The sequence below is a fragment of the Eretmochelys imbricata genome, chromosome 5, assembly GCF_965152235.1.
Source record: "Eretmochelys imbricata isolate rEreImb1 chromosome 5, rEreImb1.hap1, whole genome shotgun sequence".
NCBI classification, from domain to species: domain Eukaryota; kingdom Metazoa; phylum Chordata; order Testudines; family Cheloniidae; genus Eretmochelys; species Eretmochelys imbricata.
The window spans coordinates 23,717,886-23,735,992 of record NC_135576.1 but is presented as its reverse complement, the minus strand read 5'-3'; the positions used below and the strand labels follow the sequence as shown (position 1 = coordinate 23,735,992).

Below are 18,107 nucleotides of genomic sequence, written 5' to 3'. Positions count from 1 at the left end.
AGTCATTCACCAGGGTCAAATCATGACACCCTTGCTCACTTTTTTGCTCAGTCAGGGAAAAGTCCGAGTGGGCCCGATCTGCTCTTGCTTATACCGCTATAACTCAGGAGTAACTCCACTGAAATCAGTGAAGGCAAATTGCTGTAACACTGGGGTCAGAGAAGAATCAGGCCCAGTGACTTTAGTGGAGTTGTTCCTGGAGTTAAACCTGAATTAAAAACTCATTAAGAATTTCAGGATTTGGCACAGAGTTTCCCAGTCATGAGTGTGTATTCGCAAAGTTCTACAGTGTCTTTGACAGAAATGTGTGTGGCTGTTACTGTATGCATGCTGAGCCAGAGCCCCAGGGATGTAAACTGGAATAGAACCATGGTCTTCAGTAGAGCTCCATCAGTTTACACCAATGAATGAACTGACCCTACATTTCACTGGAGATTAGTCACTGAGGGCAGGTGCCATGGTGAAGACTTGAGAAACTGATGACGAGTATTGTATGAGTCTTTCTCAAAGTTGTAACTAGAAATATTGAAATAAATAGGAAGGGAACCCAATTTCATGTAGAGAATTTGTATAGAGCCTTGACCTTAAGAAGGGCTGATTACCCAAAACTGTTATTTAAGTCTATATGAGCTGTGGGTTTGTCAAACCCACACAGTATATTCTTGGGTGGGGGGTGCATAATTCAGTGCCATTGAATTCTATGGGAAGGGTGTCATTGACTTCAGTGAATGTTTAATAATGCCCTTGAGCTCTACGTGTAACATAGAGAAGAAAGGAAATATGGCCCCGATTCTGCAAAGCACTTAAACATACTTTTAAGCTTGACAGTGAGACTGAGGTATATGCATACTTTACTGAACTGGAGCCTGTCAGAGTAAACCTGCCCTTTCAGGATCAAATTTTTCAGCCCCAGTGAAGATGATGGAATCTGAGGGCAGGATTCAGCCCACAGTAAAGCAGCTATATCCATTATCCCCCCACATCATATCCAGTGAGAACAGCAATAAACCAGCTCCACACATGTACCACATGTCGGAGCTGCTGACTCTGGCCTTGGTCTCTGTTTCATTAGTTCTCAGCTTCACATAAGCATGTGTGTTTTTACTTGGGCTTTGTTATCTATTTCAGGACAAGGCCCTATGTAAATTAATTTGCATGAAATGCATTTTTATTTTTATTCCAGTGCTCTAAGTTTCTGGATTACATTTTTTGCACATATTCCCCAAACAGGCTCACATATTTTATATTTCAAAAGGAGAAATGTTAAGCATTTTGGAATGCAGACGCTGAGATGAAATTACAATTTCTTCTGGAATGCCAATAAAAGTGCTGTGAGACTGATGAGATTTCCTGTCAAGTATCAGTCGGTAAAAATCTGTCCACTCATAGTTTTGTTTTCCTTGGAAGAGTCCAACATTTTAGCTAATTAATTTTCTAATTCCTTACATGCCATTCTCTAGGCATTGCAGGGCAGGTATCCATCGATGCCAATGGAGACCGATATGGGGATTTCTCAGTGATTGCAATGACCAACCCAGAAGCAGGCACACAGGAGGTAAGAAAATAAACATAATTGCAAATGCCTACTGATGAGATGTCCCAGCTAGTGTCAGTATAATGTACCATCATATTGTCTGCTTACTCAATAGACAGCTAATTTTTTAACTATGTGTATTAAAATGTCATAACATAATCCTACAAACCCTAAATGCAAATCCTGCTTGTAAAAGTAATCTTAAATCATAAAACTCAGTTCTACAAATCCATTCTCACTCAAAGGATTACTTGGGTGTAAGAGTTTACAGGACTAGGCTCTATATCAGGGGTGGCCAAACTTACTGACGTTCTGCGCTACATACGATAATCTTCAGAAGTTTGAGAGCTGGGTGTGCCTGCTAGGACTAGGGGCTTCTGCCCTGTGGGGCTGGGGGGAGCACCTGCCGGGTCTAGAGGCTTCAGTCCTGCAAGGTGGAGGGGAGCACCTGCTGGGTCTAGGGGTTGAAGCCCCAAGCCCCAGCAGGCACCCCCTTCCTGCTGGGCAGAAGCCCCAAGCCCCACCACCCCACCACAGGGCAGAGGCCCCAAACTTCCTACTTCCATTCTGGTAGGCAGAGAATGGGGGTGGGGGGATTACTCCACGAGCCACACTAACTGAAAAAGAGCTGCATGCGGTTTGCAAGCTGTGATGTGGCCACCCTTGCTCTATATCTTAGCTGGTCCTGAGATATAGTTTGAAAAAGAGAAGTTGCAGAGTAAAATGACTAAGTTCCCATCTTCACTGGTAAGAAAAGATATGTTTTTACCTCAGGAAGCTAAAACACATGAGCTATCCCAAGGTAAAGACACAGTGAAGATAAGGCACTTTAGTTTTACCATGAGGAAAACTAGATGAGGTCAGCGCTAAACCACTGTCTGTGGCTGATTCACCACAGAGTCCTACTAGCTAGAGTTTAAAGCACCACTTAATATAAGCTAGATATTTTTGTATGTGCATGGGAGTTAGGTTTAGGGCAACATTCAAGTTATACCTCGAGCTAACAGTGCAGTGCAGACAAGCTCGTAGTAACTCAGGGAGTTCCAATGACCTCATTTGAACAGTCCCAGTGAGTAAGGTCTAGTCACATGAGTAATGATTTACAGGGCCTGGCTGGGTCACTAATACATTTCTATAGATACAAATGACTGAAAACTATGAACCCAACCTGCACATACTTACATGAGTAGTCATAGCTACTGGAAGTCAGTAGGACTGATTATGGGGGAAAGATTGAGTGTGATCAGCCCCTATTTGTATTAATATTTTTTTTAGTCATTTCATTCTCCCTTGCTTCACTTCTGCTTGCCTTTCATTTCCAATTGAATCTCTCTTTTCCCCCTTTGATGTTGCATTTCTTTTTCTCTTCAAAAGTATGTCTCATGTTAATTTCTTCCTTTCATTTTTGTAATCTATTAGTTGTTAATTGTGTCTGTTCTGCTCAGGTTTTTCCGCTGTCCCTGCTCTGATTTATAACCTGGCCTCTTTCTTTGATGCCATTGTTTTTTTTTATTTATTTCATTGGTTCCTTCCATCTGGTCATGAAAACTTTAGTTCCTCAATGGAATTGAGCCAGATGAGTGCATGCATTGGCCAGAACCCTGCTCACAGCTTCATACATAGACTCTAAGATCAGAAGGAACCATTAGATCATCTAGTCTGACCTCCTGTATATCACAGCCAGTTACGCCTATATTGACCCCAGTAATTGGTGTTTGACTAAAACGGATCTTCAAGAAAGACATCAAGAGATAGAGAAGTCATCACGTTCCTTAGTAGTTTGTCCCAGTGGTTAATCAGCCACACTGTTAAAAATTTGTGCCCTATTTCTAATGTGAATTTGTCTAGCTTCAGGTTCCAAGCATTCATTCTTGTTATGCCTTTCTCTGCTCAGTTAAAGAGCCTTTAAGTACCTTAATGGGGGGCGGGGAAATACTGGGAACTATACATTGTAACCAAGTTGCCTCTCAAGCTTGTTTTTGATTACTAAAAAAATTGAGCTCTTCAGGTCTCTCACTGTAAGGCGTTTTCTCCAGCCCTTGAATAACGTTTGTGACTCTTTTCTGCACCCTCTCCAATTTACTGCATCTGCAGTCCCATTTCTGAGCAATTGTTAGTTGGAATATGAATAAAAGTGTTTCCTATAAAGATTTGAATTACAGTTGCACTAATGAGAGAGAAATGCAGACTCCTTTAACATGAAATTCTCCTATATAAGCCCTCAAAATAGGATTTAAGTGGCACATCTGGCTTGGGCAGGACCTATGTACAATGATGAATTTCACCCATCAACATGCCTCAGTGGCTCAGATAAGGAAAGTTTACTTTAAGCCCAGAATTAACTGAAAATTCATGTCTGTGTTCAGATAATTACACATTCTGATGCAAATGCACCACTCACATTAACTTCCCTGGCAGCTGTGCATGTTACCTGAAGGCAGAATTTGGCCCTCCATTTCTTTTTCTTCATTAATGTTTATACGTTTTAGGGAATATTTTCAGAAGGGTGGGCAGCCCATCTCCTTTTGCAGGCAGGATTTGTTCCTGTATTTTTGCCCCTACTGTTCACATATCTGGTATTTGTCCCTCTAACTGCAGTACTTGACTGGAGGCACAATTCATGAACAGATGCAGATACTCATTTGTTCTTGCATTTTATTTTGTGAGTGTAAACTGCACCTAGAAATGGGAGGCTAAAATATTCTCCTTTGTGAATTTCATCAAGTAGATAGAAAGCAGCCTCTTTTACTCTGCTAGTTATAGAGATAATTTGGGCCAGATTCTCTACTGTATTACTCCACCTGTATACTGTTGTAGCTCTGTTGTTCCATTAGCGTTACACTGGTGGTGTAAATCTGGAGTAATGCAGTAGTAAACTATATCCTATATGTTTTATTTGGATGCAACATGAATCGTCCTCTCAGGCATATAAAATTAAGGAAGGAACCAACTCACAACCTTGATTACATACAGCCTTGAATTTTAAGGAAGTTCAGAGTTCAGAATCCTAATCTCGATTTTGCAACTCTCACCTCTGAACCCAAAATCCTGAACAGAAAACGGAAATGCATGTAGACCTCTTAGAACATTACAGAATGGAACCCAAAATCAGTCAAAGCTCTCCTGCTTTTAAGTTTCTTTATAACCCCAAAACCCTTGGTCCAGGTTTACTGAGGTCCATGAACTTGGTAGAGATGGTCTCCATGCAAGAAAGTTTGTGGGAGATCAGATTAAAGGGTTTTTGTTTAGGTCCGTAACACCTCTGCAGCACCTGCTGCTGCATGAGATACTGCAGGTCTTTCTGATTCCTGGCACCCCTTCTAGGTTGTTGACCTTACTTGTTAGCCCTCCAGTGGCTCAGTCCTCCAGCCTGGTCACGGTCAAAATGAACCCCTTCTGGGGTAGCAAGAGTCCTTACTAGGGAGTTCAGTCCTGGCTCTGGGCCCTTTAAATTCAGCCCTTGGCTGAGGTTCCCAAACAAGCCTTGTCCCCTTCTCAGGTTTACATCACTTTCCCAGTGGCTGGTAGGGGAGCCTGGGCCTGCCTACTACTCCGTTTTCCAGCCAAGCAGCAGCCACACACACAGCAGCCACATACTGCTCACTTCAGTTCATTGTTGCTGTTTCCCTAGACCTCTTCTCACCTTGCCCCTTTATCTTCACCCCCTTATCTTAGGGTTAAAATTCTCAGTTCCTATCTCTCCCTGCTTAAACTATTGTAGTTAGAACCAAACTCTGGTTGTCCCTCAAGCTCCTTTGTCCAGAGAGGAGCACCATTCCTCATTCCTTGGTCCTAGGAACTGACCTGCTAAAGCCCTCAGCTCCTTTTTATCTAAGCCTTCTGGGCTCTGATTGGCTGCATCTCTGCAGCTGCTCTAGGCAGGTCTGGAGGGCTCACTTTTGCTGCTCCTTTCCTGGGGCGAGGTGTAGTAGGATTGTGGAGCCTCCAGCAGTGGGTCACAAAAGCCTTGGTACGTCACAGGAACCATTTCAAGAACCATCACAAAGTTTTAAACAAGCTGGCTCCAAATTTTCTCTGAACCCTGGCCATTTATTGTTTGGGGCAGAAAGCTGGTAAAATTGATTTCAGTGACTAAAGTGGAGCAGGATATGGAATTTTGTCCATTGCCGTAAATGCTGCTAATTAATGATCTCATCAATGGGATTCTGACAGGACAACTCATTCAAGTCCTGTGGCTATTCAGGACGTGCCAGAAGGCTCCAAGCACATGCAGCTCTCCAGTTTGTTTCTTTTCTCTGGGACTAAATTCATTAGAAAAGTGTGGTCATTTCTTGTTTTTACACAGGTGATTGGGGACTACTATGGAAAGCAAGGGCGTTTTGAAATTCGATCAAACGTGAAGTATCCTTGGGGTCCTGGCAAACTGAGAATAGATGAAAACAGAGTTTTAGAGCACACGAACAATACGCCTTGTAAATCATGTAAGTTTAGTGACTTAATGTTTCCTTCCAAGCTGTAAGAGAGAGAGGAAGCAGCCCATGCTGTAATACAGCATCCCCTTGTTTACACTCACGTTCCTTAATGGAACACTGTCAAGGTTGCTGGGCCTGAAAATGCCAACAGGACCTTGACAGCTGTGCTGTATTGAAACAGTTCTGTTTTTCATGGCCGGGACATATCTTTATTCCCAGACATTGCACGCTGCTACTGGGAACAAAAAGCTCAAGCAGATATGCAACTTCTTGTCAGACTCCCATCATTAAGCTGGTGCATGGCCATTATGCTACAGAGACCTCCGGGTTGGCCCTAAGCCCATGGAAGTCCCCTTCCAGGAAAATAAACGGGTAGCTCTCCGCAGGCCAGAAGGGAGCAAACATAGTGAGTAGCTGGAATATACAAGCTTGTCCCCCGAGACAAGGCGTAATCATACCCCTTTGACATATGCTGATCAGAACAGCATTAACTCTCCACAGGGTTAGGGATGGTGCCCTCCAGGGATTCTTAACCTGAGCAGCCCCATCTCTTTCCAGTTCCCTGTGTTCACAGACCATGCCTCACAGAGGGGATAATGAGGAACGGTGACTGGAAAAAGATACTTGCAATATTTCTGTGGCAAGTTTCCCTCTGCTGTGGACATTTCCCTCAAAAGGATGGTCTTAGCTCCCCTTTTATAAGGAGGGTTTTGCAGGAAATGTATTGCTAGCTCTGGAGCCAGGAGATACCCCCAGCTTGACAGCATTATTTCCCTCTTTTCCATTCAGATTTAAAACACTAGCCGTACTCCATACTTTACTGTATACATTCATTCTGGCCCGGTCTGTCCCCGACTAGCGCAGAGGGAGACAGTGCATTTGAGACCCTTTATTATCTCCATGAGTCCCAGGGGTGGGAAGCAGCAACGCCCTTCAAAGGGTCAAGGAAGAGTGAAGAGGAGGCAGGTCCTTCGCTTCCCCCTCCCTCAGTACCAGCCCATGGAGTGGGCCAGGTATGGCAAGAGAAGCAGGCTATGCCATGCTAAAGACTGATGCAGCTAGAATGTTCCTTTTTTGCTCCTTAGAGGGGCTTTCTTCCCTGAGCTCCCTCTGGGTCATTACATCTCTGCTCTGCCCCCTACTCAATTCTGTGGCAAAGTGCTATGTTTTCACCGTTCAGCTGATTGTTGATTTATGATTATGTTCACATAGTCATTCGTTGACTGTAACTTCATGTGCAAAACTTTCAGCACAGAACTAACATCACATGAATTTAACTTGAAACTCAGCCCGGGGTCATCAAAAGGTTTGTTGAGGCCTATGAGGCTACTGAGTGAAGACGAGCCCATCCTTGAGTTAATCTGGGCTGGTGTACGATTTTGATGCTAACCCAGGTGAAACTCGGTCGTTTCTGTCATAGTAGCTGCTGCAGTCATTAGACCCTGCCCCCTGACATGTGATCTATTGTAATCCTAGCCCGTCGTGTGGGGTAGACCATACACACCCATCTCTTACCAGCATTTCTCTATATCACACCTTTATAACAACTGTGACTGAGTGTTCCTTTGATTTGGTGGTGGTGGGAAGGTTGACCCCCAACACTCACAGTAAAGCAGTGAGGAAAATAAAGTCACATAAGTTTGAACCAAATGAGAGGTGTTCCCCCCAAGTCCCTTCTGAACTGGGTTTTGAACAGCTCTAGTTATTTTTTTGCATTGGTCATTTCTTTAATACATATTTTCCAGAATGTGAACATGAACAGTTCTGGGTAGCAATGCTGATCATTTATTTCTGTTTGCTTTTTCAAGCAGGTGGCCTAGGAGAGTCAGCAGTTACAGGGATCGTAGTGGGCGCCTTACTTGGAGCAGGATTACTAATGGCTTTCTACTTTTTCAGGTTAGTCCCAGTTACTAAAAGTCCCTTAGCTACCTACAGAGCCCAAACCTTTCCACACCTTGCAAGCCTTTCTCTGGCATGAGGAGAGGAGACAGACAGGTGCTAAAATAAGGGCCTACTTCTCTGGGGCAAAACTCCCACTGAAGCCAGTTCATTCACTTTTACTGTCTCAATAGCTGTTTTGTATGCTTAAATCAGCTTTATTGTGTTAGGCCCTGATCCTTCAATCCCTTATGCTTGTGGGTAATTTTCCTTGTGGCATAGAGCGTACACTTATAAAGTTTGCAGATGATACAAAGCTGGGAGGGGTTGCAAGTGTTTTGGAGGATGAGATTAAAATAGAGTAAATAGGATGAAATTCAATAAGGACAAATGCAAAGTACTCCACGTAGGAAGGAACAATCAGTTGCACACATACAAAATTGAAAATGACTGCCTAGGAAGGAGTACTGCGTAAAGGAATCTGGGGGTCACAGTGGATCACAAGCTAAATATGAGTCAACAGTGTAACACTATTGCAAAAAAGGCAAACATCATTCTGGGATGTATTAGCAGGAGTATTGTAAGCAAGACACAAGAAGTAATTCTTCCACTCTACTCTGCGATGTTTAGGCCTCATCTGGAGTATTGTGTCCAGCTCTGGGAGCAACATTTCAGGAAAGATGTGGACAAATTGGAGAAAGTCCAGAGAAGATCAACAAAAATGGTTAAAGGTCTAGAAAACATGACCTATGAGGGAAGATTGAAAAAATTGGGTTTGTTTAGTCTGGAGAAGAAAAGACTGAGGGGGACAGGATAACAGTTTTCAAGTACATAAAAATTTGTTACAAGGAGGAGGGTGAAAAAGTGTTCTCTTTAGCCTCTGAAGATAGGACAAGTAGCAATGGGCTTAAATTGCAACAAGGGCGATTTAGGTTGGACATTAGGAAAAACTTCTTAACTGTCAGGGTAGTTAAGCACTGGAATAAATTGCCAAAGGAGATTGTGGAATCTCTGTTATTGGAGATTTTTAAGAGCAGGTTAGACAAACACCTGTCAGGGATGGTCTATAATACTTTGTCCTTCCTTGAGTGGAGGGGACGGGACTAGATCTCTGCAGGTCCCTTTCAGTCCTACATGTCTATGATTCTATGATATACGTCCACAAGGAAAACTTACTGTTGCCTGCGTCAGTGCATGTTCAGTACATCTTGTGGGTCTCAAACAAAGCATCCATTTATCAAATGACAGGATTGATTAAAGACCCCATTTATGTTTTGAAAAAGACAAAAAAATGGTACAAATGTGCCTTTGTAATGTACTTTGGGCATTGTCGCAGCCAGATCCTTGCATCTTTTACAACCCTCCCAATTTGAAACTAAAGGTGGTGTTTTTTTTTTAAACTTTACACACACCAGGGGGCAGATCCGTAGGTGGTGTAAACTGACAGTATGCACCAGCAGAGGACTTGCCCCTAAGTGCTTCTGACTTTGACATTTGGGGACTGATTCTGCACCCATTGATGCTGGGGGGGGAGGAGGAGGATCAGGGCCTTAATTCATCCATTAGAATGAGTGGCAAGAATTAGATATCACACCTGGCATATATTCACTGGACATATAGGGCTAGATTTTAAGAAAAGTGCATATGGGATTGTGTTCACAAAAATTATTTGTGTACACATCCATAGTTATGCAGCAGTTACACTAATGTGCATGCAAATATAGTTATACAACTGTTTGGTCATCTGCATGTGTAATTACCACAATTAGGCATACAACTTCTTGCATATCTTTGAGGCTACAACTGCACTTTGTTGAAAAATCTGAACCATAGTTCTTCTGATATATTGTCTTGAAAGGAATTGAAAGGCTGTATTTTCAAAAATGGGCTGGTTTTGTGCCTCAACAACTTCCATACACAAAGAAATAATAGAATATATATATAGTAAGAGTCTGTTTTTTAAAGGAATTTAGGTACCTAAAGATTCAGATAGATGCCTATTGGGATTTTCAAAAGCAGCGAGGTGCCTAACTCTCATTGATTTCAATGGGAGTTAGGCACTTGTTAGCATTTTCAAAAGGGTGTTAGCAGGTTAGGTGCCTATCTGCATCTTCAGAAGCCTAACTTTGGAAATCCTGGACTTAAATCCCACTTGTTCATGAAAATTGAATGCAAATTTCCTTTGTATGTGAACATTATGTCATTTGTGTGCAAAAGCAATATTGTGCAAAAACTGCATGTACAACAGGGGCTGGTTTGAGGCCCTTTTGAATAATCAGCCCTGAAACCCAGTGGGTTCATAGGTGTAATGTTAAAAATATTAGACTCAGTTTCTAAAATTTCATTTTGGAGGTTTATGGGAGGAAGTGGGTTTAGTGCCTTACTTTGATGTATGAATAATATAAAGAAACTCTTGATAAGGGGCTTAAGGTGGGCATACATGGAAAACCATGGCTGATGCACAAGCAATTTAGTATACCTCTTAGATATCATTTAAATCTCTTTTCCAGTTTTCCTTAAGATCCTTAGGGCTGGATGCAGTGTTAATTACACAGATAGTACTTCCAGTGACATCATAAACACACTAATCTATCTCATGTAGATGTTGTGAGGGGTTAATTAGATAGTATCTGGCTTCAGTAGGAGTTTTGACTGCATAAAGAGCCAGATCCATTGTGCAGATCCCACAGAAAGTGGCCCCCACGACTGGTATAAGAAAGTAATTTGGCTCTGATCAATGCAAAAAGAGTAATCTGGCATAGTTCCCATGCCACTATACAAAAATGTCCTAATGGTTTAGTTCACAAATTGTCAAAGAAGAAAATGTTTGCGTCTGTGTGCTTTGAGAATGCCTGTTAACTTTTACACAGAATTCTTGGGCTAGGGCAAAATGCTTCAAGGCAAATGACTTTAATCTTTTACCAGGGTTTCACATTCTGTCACTTCTCATTTCTCAACAGAAACCCAGTTGTCCCCTATAGGCATTCTTTGAAAGAGAAGTCCTATTATCTTGTTATTGAGGGAGGATTTCTTACTCTGTTCCTCTCCTTTCATGCAGAAAGAAATACAGAATAACTATTGAGAGACGAAGTCAACAGGAAGAGTGTAATGTGGGCAAGCATCGGCAGTTACGTGAAGACTCCATTAGATCTCATTTTTCTGCCGCATAAAGAAGAAAAAAAATCCCATTCTTCCTGAAAAAAACTTTAGGGAAATGGACAAAACCAAAGACATCAGTGTAAAAGAAGAGGCTCTTGAAGAACTCATTCTTTAAGCAGTAAAGTCATTTTGTCTTAATTTCTTTCAGAAACTCAGGAATGATTTACTAATCATATTATGCCACATGGCCTTTCATCTCGTGAAAAAAAAAAAAGATAGTTTCACATTGTAGGACGTTCTTAGTGTTTTGAGAGGGTATTTTCTAAGACATTTATTGAGGGATGCAGTTTTGCGCTTAGGGCTGGGTTATGCTTCTTCCTGACCCCTTCTTTTTAACTCCTAGTGCCTCCTTTCTTAGCTGCATCACAAGCAAGGATATCAAAATGTGGTTTCAATGCTGCTTTGCCATTAAAATAAAAATGTCTTCATTTTGGGCTTCCTGCATTATTGAAACCAATGGGCCACTTTGCCATGGACCTCAGTGGGTGCAGGATTAGACCCTTAGAGTTTAATCTCAGGAGTTGGCACTTGAGATATAAATAACTATTGAGAAAGTAAAGAGGGTGGAAACACTCAAGTCATTCTTTCATTGCACGTACAGTATCAAAATCAAGACAGGGAATACAGAGACTGCATCTCTTCTCACTTATATATACTAGGTGTAAGTCAAGAGTAGCTCCATTGTAGTCAGTGGAGTTTCACTGGTATTAGACATAAGCAAGGGGAGAATCAGAACCCTAGAGTGGATTGGCTTTTTCTTCAGCCTGACATCTGCTTTTATATTATAACAAAACATCCCAGAAGAGTCATCATCCTTCTCTCTCTCCACCATCACCACCTCTTAGAAAGGCTAGTGCAGTACCTAAAGGGCTGGCTTCTGCTCCCATTGAAGTCAATGGCAGAAGTCCCCCTGATTTCAGTGAGAGGAGGGTACGATCCAGACTCTGTAAATATTAATGATAGGGGAGTGTTTGTACAGTAACGGTAATTCAAAAGAGGTTTTTTTTTTAATAAAAATGACATTCCATGCTAGCATTTTATTTTTCGGTATTTTTATCTTGTATTTTTCTATTAGAAAATGTCTATTTTTGCTTTGGTGAGATTAAAAGTCAAGGTGAGAAGGTTTGAAGAAATATTTTTACAAGAGTGAATAATGTGCACAGGAAGTCACTGATGTAAATAAAAGTTATTTTGGTTTATGAATATTAACCAGATTTTTCTTCCTCCCTCTTCCCCAGGCATGTGCAGAATGCAAATAATTAATTAGCTAAAGTAAAATGCAATTGATTAATTAGTTGTAAAATTGCCAAAAATTATTCAGATTTCAAATTTAGGGCCTAATCCTGCAGACACTTAACTTTACACACATTCAGGTCAATGAGACTGACTACTTACATGGGTAAAATAAAGCGGCTGCAGGATTGGGGTTTTAAGATGCTGCTGTGGAGCTTGATCCAGATCCTGTTGCCACTGATCTCTCTGGTAATTATCTCATTAATTAATGGACTTCAGTTGGCGCAGGAGTGGCTCTGTGGTGAATTAGCTGTTAAAAGCAGGTTATTTTATACTGTATATAGAAAAGTTCTTAACACTTTCTAGTCAGGAAATGTAGGTATTATTGAGAGTTCCTGATTTGGAGAATAACAGCTCGAAGAGTATTGCCTGAGAGAGAGAAAAATTACTGAGTTTGTGAATCCTTTGGTTTATCCTGGCAATTTTTCATATTAAGAAAACTAGTCCCCAAGACAGTGGTCCCCAAACTGTGGGGCATGCCCCCCCCAGGGAGGGGGTGTGGAGAAACATCTGGGGGTGGCACAGCAGGGCCCAGGCCAGCTCCTACCAGGGGGCAGGGAGGGAGCTCCATCCAGCTCCACTCCAGCCCCAGCTCCTGGCAACAGCTGACGCCCCAGCTCCGCTCTTGGTCCCGGCCGTAGCTTTGCTCCTGCCCCCATTCTCGGCCGCTGGACCCCGCTCCTGGCCCCAGCTGCGGCCCCCAGCCCGGCCGCAGCTCTGCTCCTGGGGCGGGCTCAGACACATTCTATTACTGGTAACAGGGAGGGCGCGAGAGGAAAAGTTTGGGGACCACTGCTCTAAGGGCCAGATTCTGCCATCATTTACATTAGTGTAAATCCAGAGAAAGTGCACCGAAATAGCTTACAGTAAACTGAGAGCAGAGTTTGGCCCTATTTGTTTTATTACAGCTTTCTGGTTTTTTCAGTGAGTGGACAGATTTTGCTGGTGTGTTTCATCATACTACTTTTTTCTAAAACATGTCGTATCTGGGCATACGGTTTACTGTCTGCATTTGTGAAGTTCTGTCTGATTTCTCAGGCATCGAGGCAGGGGCCCATTCTTGGAGCTGCTCCAGAGCAGATCAAAGCAGCTGAAAACTGCGTGGATTTGAGACCTTAAAGATTCCCTCTCATTGGGTAGCACAGAGTAAGGATAGAGGCTCTAACATCATCCATTTCCCAGTCCAGGTCTGCAGCGTGTGTCTGCTGAAAAAGTGATGTGGCCAATGCACCACTACAGCCCAGTGAATTTTGGCCACTAGAGTGGCCCCCCTCAAGCCATGAACTACTGCGTCTGGCATAGGTTAGAGCAGAATTCACATTGCTGTAGAGCTGGCTGAAAAAAGTTGATCAATTTTTTGGAAAATTTCTAAAATATTTTCAAAATCTGTTTCAACTAAAACGTTAGGGAAAAATGTTACTGGTTTCAAAATCATTTTGATTTATTTTTCACTTTGGGAAATATTCAAATTTGTTTTTTTCCTCCTTTTCTCTCTTTTTCTGTTTTGCTACTGAAAAAAGGGAAAGAAAAAGGAGGGAAGGAAAAAAGCAAAAAATAAAACCCAAAATGTTTTTGTTGTAAACCAAGGACATTTTAAAATACAGTTTTTCACAAAACAAAAATTTTGTTTGCTGTGACTTACACGGGAGGCTGGTCTGGCCCCCTGAGCTTCCCTACAGATCAGGAACACAAAGGTGGGCTCAAGTTGCGTTTGTCCCCATCACCTGGTCCTGTGCCAAGCACAGTTAAGTCAAAATAGAGGATCTGGGATAATGAACAGGACAATTTTTGATCACATGAGCTTGTTTCAGCTAAATGGAATTGAGGAGAAAAGGGGCATTAGAGAGTCACTGTGAGGCTGAAAAAAAATCATGTGGCCCTGGATTATCGGCATGCTTTTAATCATAACCCTCGATAGCATTGCCCAGGAAGTCTCACCAGCTGGGGCTCCTGTGGAGACGGGCCACAGCTTAAAGCACCACAACGCACTTCATTCACTTCCAGAGGAGGCACCATAACGTTGGGAGCATAGCAGACTGCTGTTGGAGGAATGCATGGAGCCTGTTTAGTTATTCTTTAAAATCTCTGTCCTGTGTTAGTAATAACACCTTAGATTATTAAAATTGAACAATTTTTAACATGAATTTACTTTTTACCATTGGCGTTTGTTTACTTTTTACATTTTCCTTAATTAGGACAAGAAATACAGACTAGTCAGTCTCCCTCTCTGATTCTCCTGTAGAAGCTCAGTGCTTAGGCTTCTAATACTGCAGGGGAATGTTTAAGTTCAGACAAAACACACTGATTTTCAAAGAAGTTTTTAAAGAATTCTTTGGCTCTAAGGGGCTATAAAAGTAAATAAAATGTATTGTAAAATGTGGGTTTCACAGAAGCTTGTTTAACCAAAACCTATGTTTGTGGCTATCCATATTTCACACACATTTACATAACAACAAATCAACATATAAAGGTCACAAATGAGCCCAACACTTTGGCACACAAACTACAAAGTTAAACACATCCGTAAGTGTTAAAGTGATATAGTTAATAGAGGACTCGTACATAATTTTTTTTTTTTTTTTTGTAGTAGTTGATGTTGGGGAAAGCTCTGTCTTCAGATATATGCCTAACGCCCATTGGCTGTCTGAATATCTGCAAGCAGAGTTTATGAGTACAGGAGCTTTTGTTTAAATGACACATTTCGCATGAGAAAGTTGAAGTGTTTGCACTGTGCACATCTCTGTTCATAGAAATATTAGGCAGAAAGGAGTTTAAATGGTGTGTGGTCTTATTTTCAGACATCTTCGAATACAGAATGAGAATGATCCTGTAGACCACATGCAGAACAAATTTCTGTTGAAGTCAATAGAAATGTTGCCAGTGAAAGCGGACCACCTGAAGGGGTTAACAAGTAGTGCAATGGGCTATGATGGTGTTCTCTCCTCTTGGGAATCACAAGAAACATATGCACTTCTTTTTGGCCTTAATTCAGTCTTAAATCTAGCATGTATGTAAAATGGAGACCATCCCTTTATATTTTACCCATCTGGGTTAAAGGGGAGGCTTTGGTGTTTTACAAGGATATTGCTGGCTTCTCATCAGGAAAATAATACTGCCATGACTTGGAGACTTTCTTGGATTAGTGCTTAATTATGAAATAACTGCGTAGATTTTTTTTTTTTAATCTAGAATTGCTTCTTCCAGAATGCACATTTCAAAATGCCTCTGACTGGCGTACACATTTAGACCCTACAAAAATGACTTAAAAGGTGCTAGACTAGAGTTCATTCAAAATTTCTCATTAACCACTAATGTTAATATTCTGCATCCATGGCAAAATACTCTGAAGAATATGACACTGTTAAAGTTTATATGTTAAGCTACAGCACATCAGATATCTTTCATGGATTCATTAGGTGCTGAAACATCAGAAGGTTAAAAATCCTGACTCTCTGTAAACTGTTGCTTGGTGTTTCTGTTGTGTGAATGTTCCTACCAGACACTTGAGCAAGCAGAAGAAATGTACCTAATAGGGGATTTTAAAATCTTGTTTTAATTGTTAATTTCTTAATCTAAGCTGATATGCACAAGGAATAACTTCACAATTCTCACACCAAAGTCTGTGACCACGGGTTTTACAAATATTAGGCCAGATCATCTGCTGACATTTATTGGCACAGCTACATTGACTTCAGTAGAGTTGCACGGATATATACCAGCTAAGGATCTGGTTCATTTCTTTGACACTTTATCCCCTATGAACCACATGCTCGGGTGTTTCTCCTTATAGTGTAGGAGGCACCATTAAAAAAGCGAATGTAACAGTTACCACACAGTGGTATACAAGATCATTAAAGCTTTTCTTTGTATTTAGTACATATCTGGGGCAACTGTGGGGTTATGACTGGCAAGTGTTGACTGTTTAATGGCTTTTATTGTAGCAAAGAATTTAAGGGGTGGAAAGGTCTTTTGGGAATAGAGAATGAATACTTGCGCAGTTGAGTTGAGGGAGAAAGGAGAGAGAAACTCAGGGACTGATTGTACGCCCTTTAATGTGCTACTGACTTTAACGAGAGCAGGATCAAGCTCTTGCTTTCTGCACAGGATGCGGTCTATATTATTTTATACTTAAGCTCAGAGGACCAGCCTAAGGCCTATTCACCAATTAAATCCCATTTAAGGCTTAAATTGAATTTAAGTGGCACATAGGACTCAGACTGATCCTCTTCCCAGTGATGAATTTTCACCTCTAAAACGAAGTGCTTACTTAATAAGGGTGTTTGTTTTATTGAGCATGTCTAAAAATATAGGGAGCCCCATGCATTGGGGCAGAAAGCTGAGAGGAAGGTGATGGGATGGATTTGCTTTGTTCCTTGTGCCTAGTATGTAATTATCACGAAACCAAGAGGACTCAGGATAGAGACTGTGGAAGTTAACTTTGTCCCCTTTTTGGGGGTGATACTATTCATTATCAATGTAAAAATACTGGACAACACAGAAATGTTGTATCAGTCTAGTAGAAAATGAATGAAAAGCTGCACAGTATATTGTACTGATGTAAGTAGAACTATATGCATATAATGTGATTTTATTTATTGTTGTTTTGGGGTAAAGAATGTGTATTCATGACTGTGGATATAACCTCTGTTTTATTTGTGTAATGTATTTCTTTCTTTTACAAGTTGGTCATCTAAAAGTCTACATTCATCAGTGCCCACTGATTTTAATTGTGTACATTTTCTTGTAAACATGTCAAGGAGGCAAGAATGTCACATATCCAGATTATAACAAAATGTTCCCATTAAAGAAATAGAAATCTGATAGTGTACATTTTCCTGCTCTGTTCTCATCACCTGTTGATTTTATTGTTGGTCTCTAATGTGTGGAGCCATCAGAGTACAGTGTGTTAATAATAAAACAATTCTTCTGGTTTTGCTTTTAACACATCTAATGAAACCCTGATTTTAATAATGACTAGGGCTTATCAAAGGTGAAGTATTAAATAAATCCAATAATTGATTACACTGGCCATCATTTTAATTGCTTCAGAAGAAAGATACCACAATTGTTTCAAAATCAAAAAAAGGCTTTGATTAATAAATAAAATAAATTTAAAATGTTTGATACATTTTCTTGGCTTCTCCAATGAGATATAAAATAGAGACATGCTTATTTAAATCAACTGGCTATTAAACCTCTATGTGCAAATTCTTGCAGTCAGGCAAAACTTGCATTGAAGAATTTTTCCCAAGAATGGACTGCAGGATAGTAACAAATCTCTTACATTAGTGACTGTATCACTCTGACCCATTTCTGGGATTTTAAAATACAGTCATCAGGACATCCTGTCACTCCTGGTCTACAGCCTTCTTATAAATATACATTTGTATGTTGCATCAATGTTAGGGTGCAATCCAAATTTAAGGCCAGTTCTTGAAACCATACCAAACTTTGATAACTTAAAACAACTTGAAAACAAATATGAGGAGTCAATATCTAATACATGTTCTCATCAAAATAAAAGACCTTGATAATTCGCAGGAGAGAAGGTTTAGATATGTAACAGCCAACAGAGTTACCAAGGCCATAACCAGGGCGGGGCGAGCAGGGCAGCCACCCAGGGTGCAAAGCTGCGGGCGTGGAAAAATGAGGAAAAAGCAGTAGGGAGTGCAAATAGGCTTGCTCTCTCCAGGCAGTACAATGACTAGCTGTGACTCTGAGCATAATCATAGAAGTGCAAGTCTACAGGCAAACAAGAAAAGGGTAAATGAAAGCAAAAAATATAGGCCTAACGAGGTCCAACAACTGAA

General features: G+C 41.1%; 1 protein-coding gene across 2 annotated transcripts in view; it reads left to right on the top strand.

The window, feature by feature from the left end:
* Positions 1 to 11,165, top strand: part of NPR3 (natriuretic peptide receptor 3) — a 53,015-nt gene extending 41,850 nt beyond the window's left edge. Inside the window, exons 5-8 of one of the 2 annotated variants that reach the window (XM_077816235.1) lie at positions 1,461 to 1,555; positions 5,841 to 5,976; positions 7,779 to 7,863; positions 10,904 to 11,165. In XM_077816235.1, coding sequence (XP_077672361.1) covers positions 1,461 to 1,555; positions 5,841 to 5,976; positions 7,779 to 7,863; positions 10,904 to 11,015 — 428 coding nt within the window. In that variant the 3' untranslated portion in view covers positions 11,016 to 11,165. Of the gene's footprint in view, positions 1 to 1,460; positions 1,556 to 5,840; positions 5,977 to 7,775; positions 7,864 to 10,903 lie in introns of both variants that reach the window. The other variant, XM_077816236.1, reaches the window with a different exon arrangement.
* The last annotated feature ends 6,942 nt before the right edge of the window (positions 11,166 to 18,107 follow it).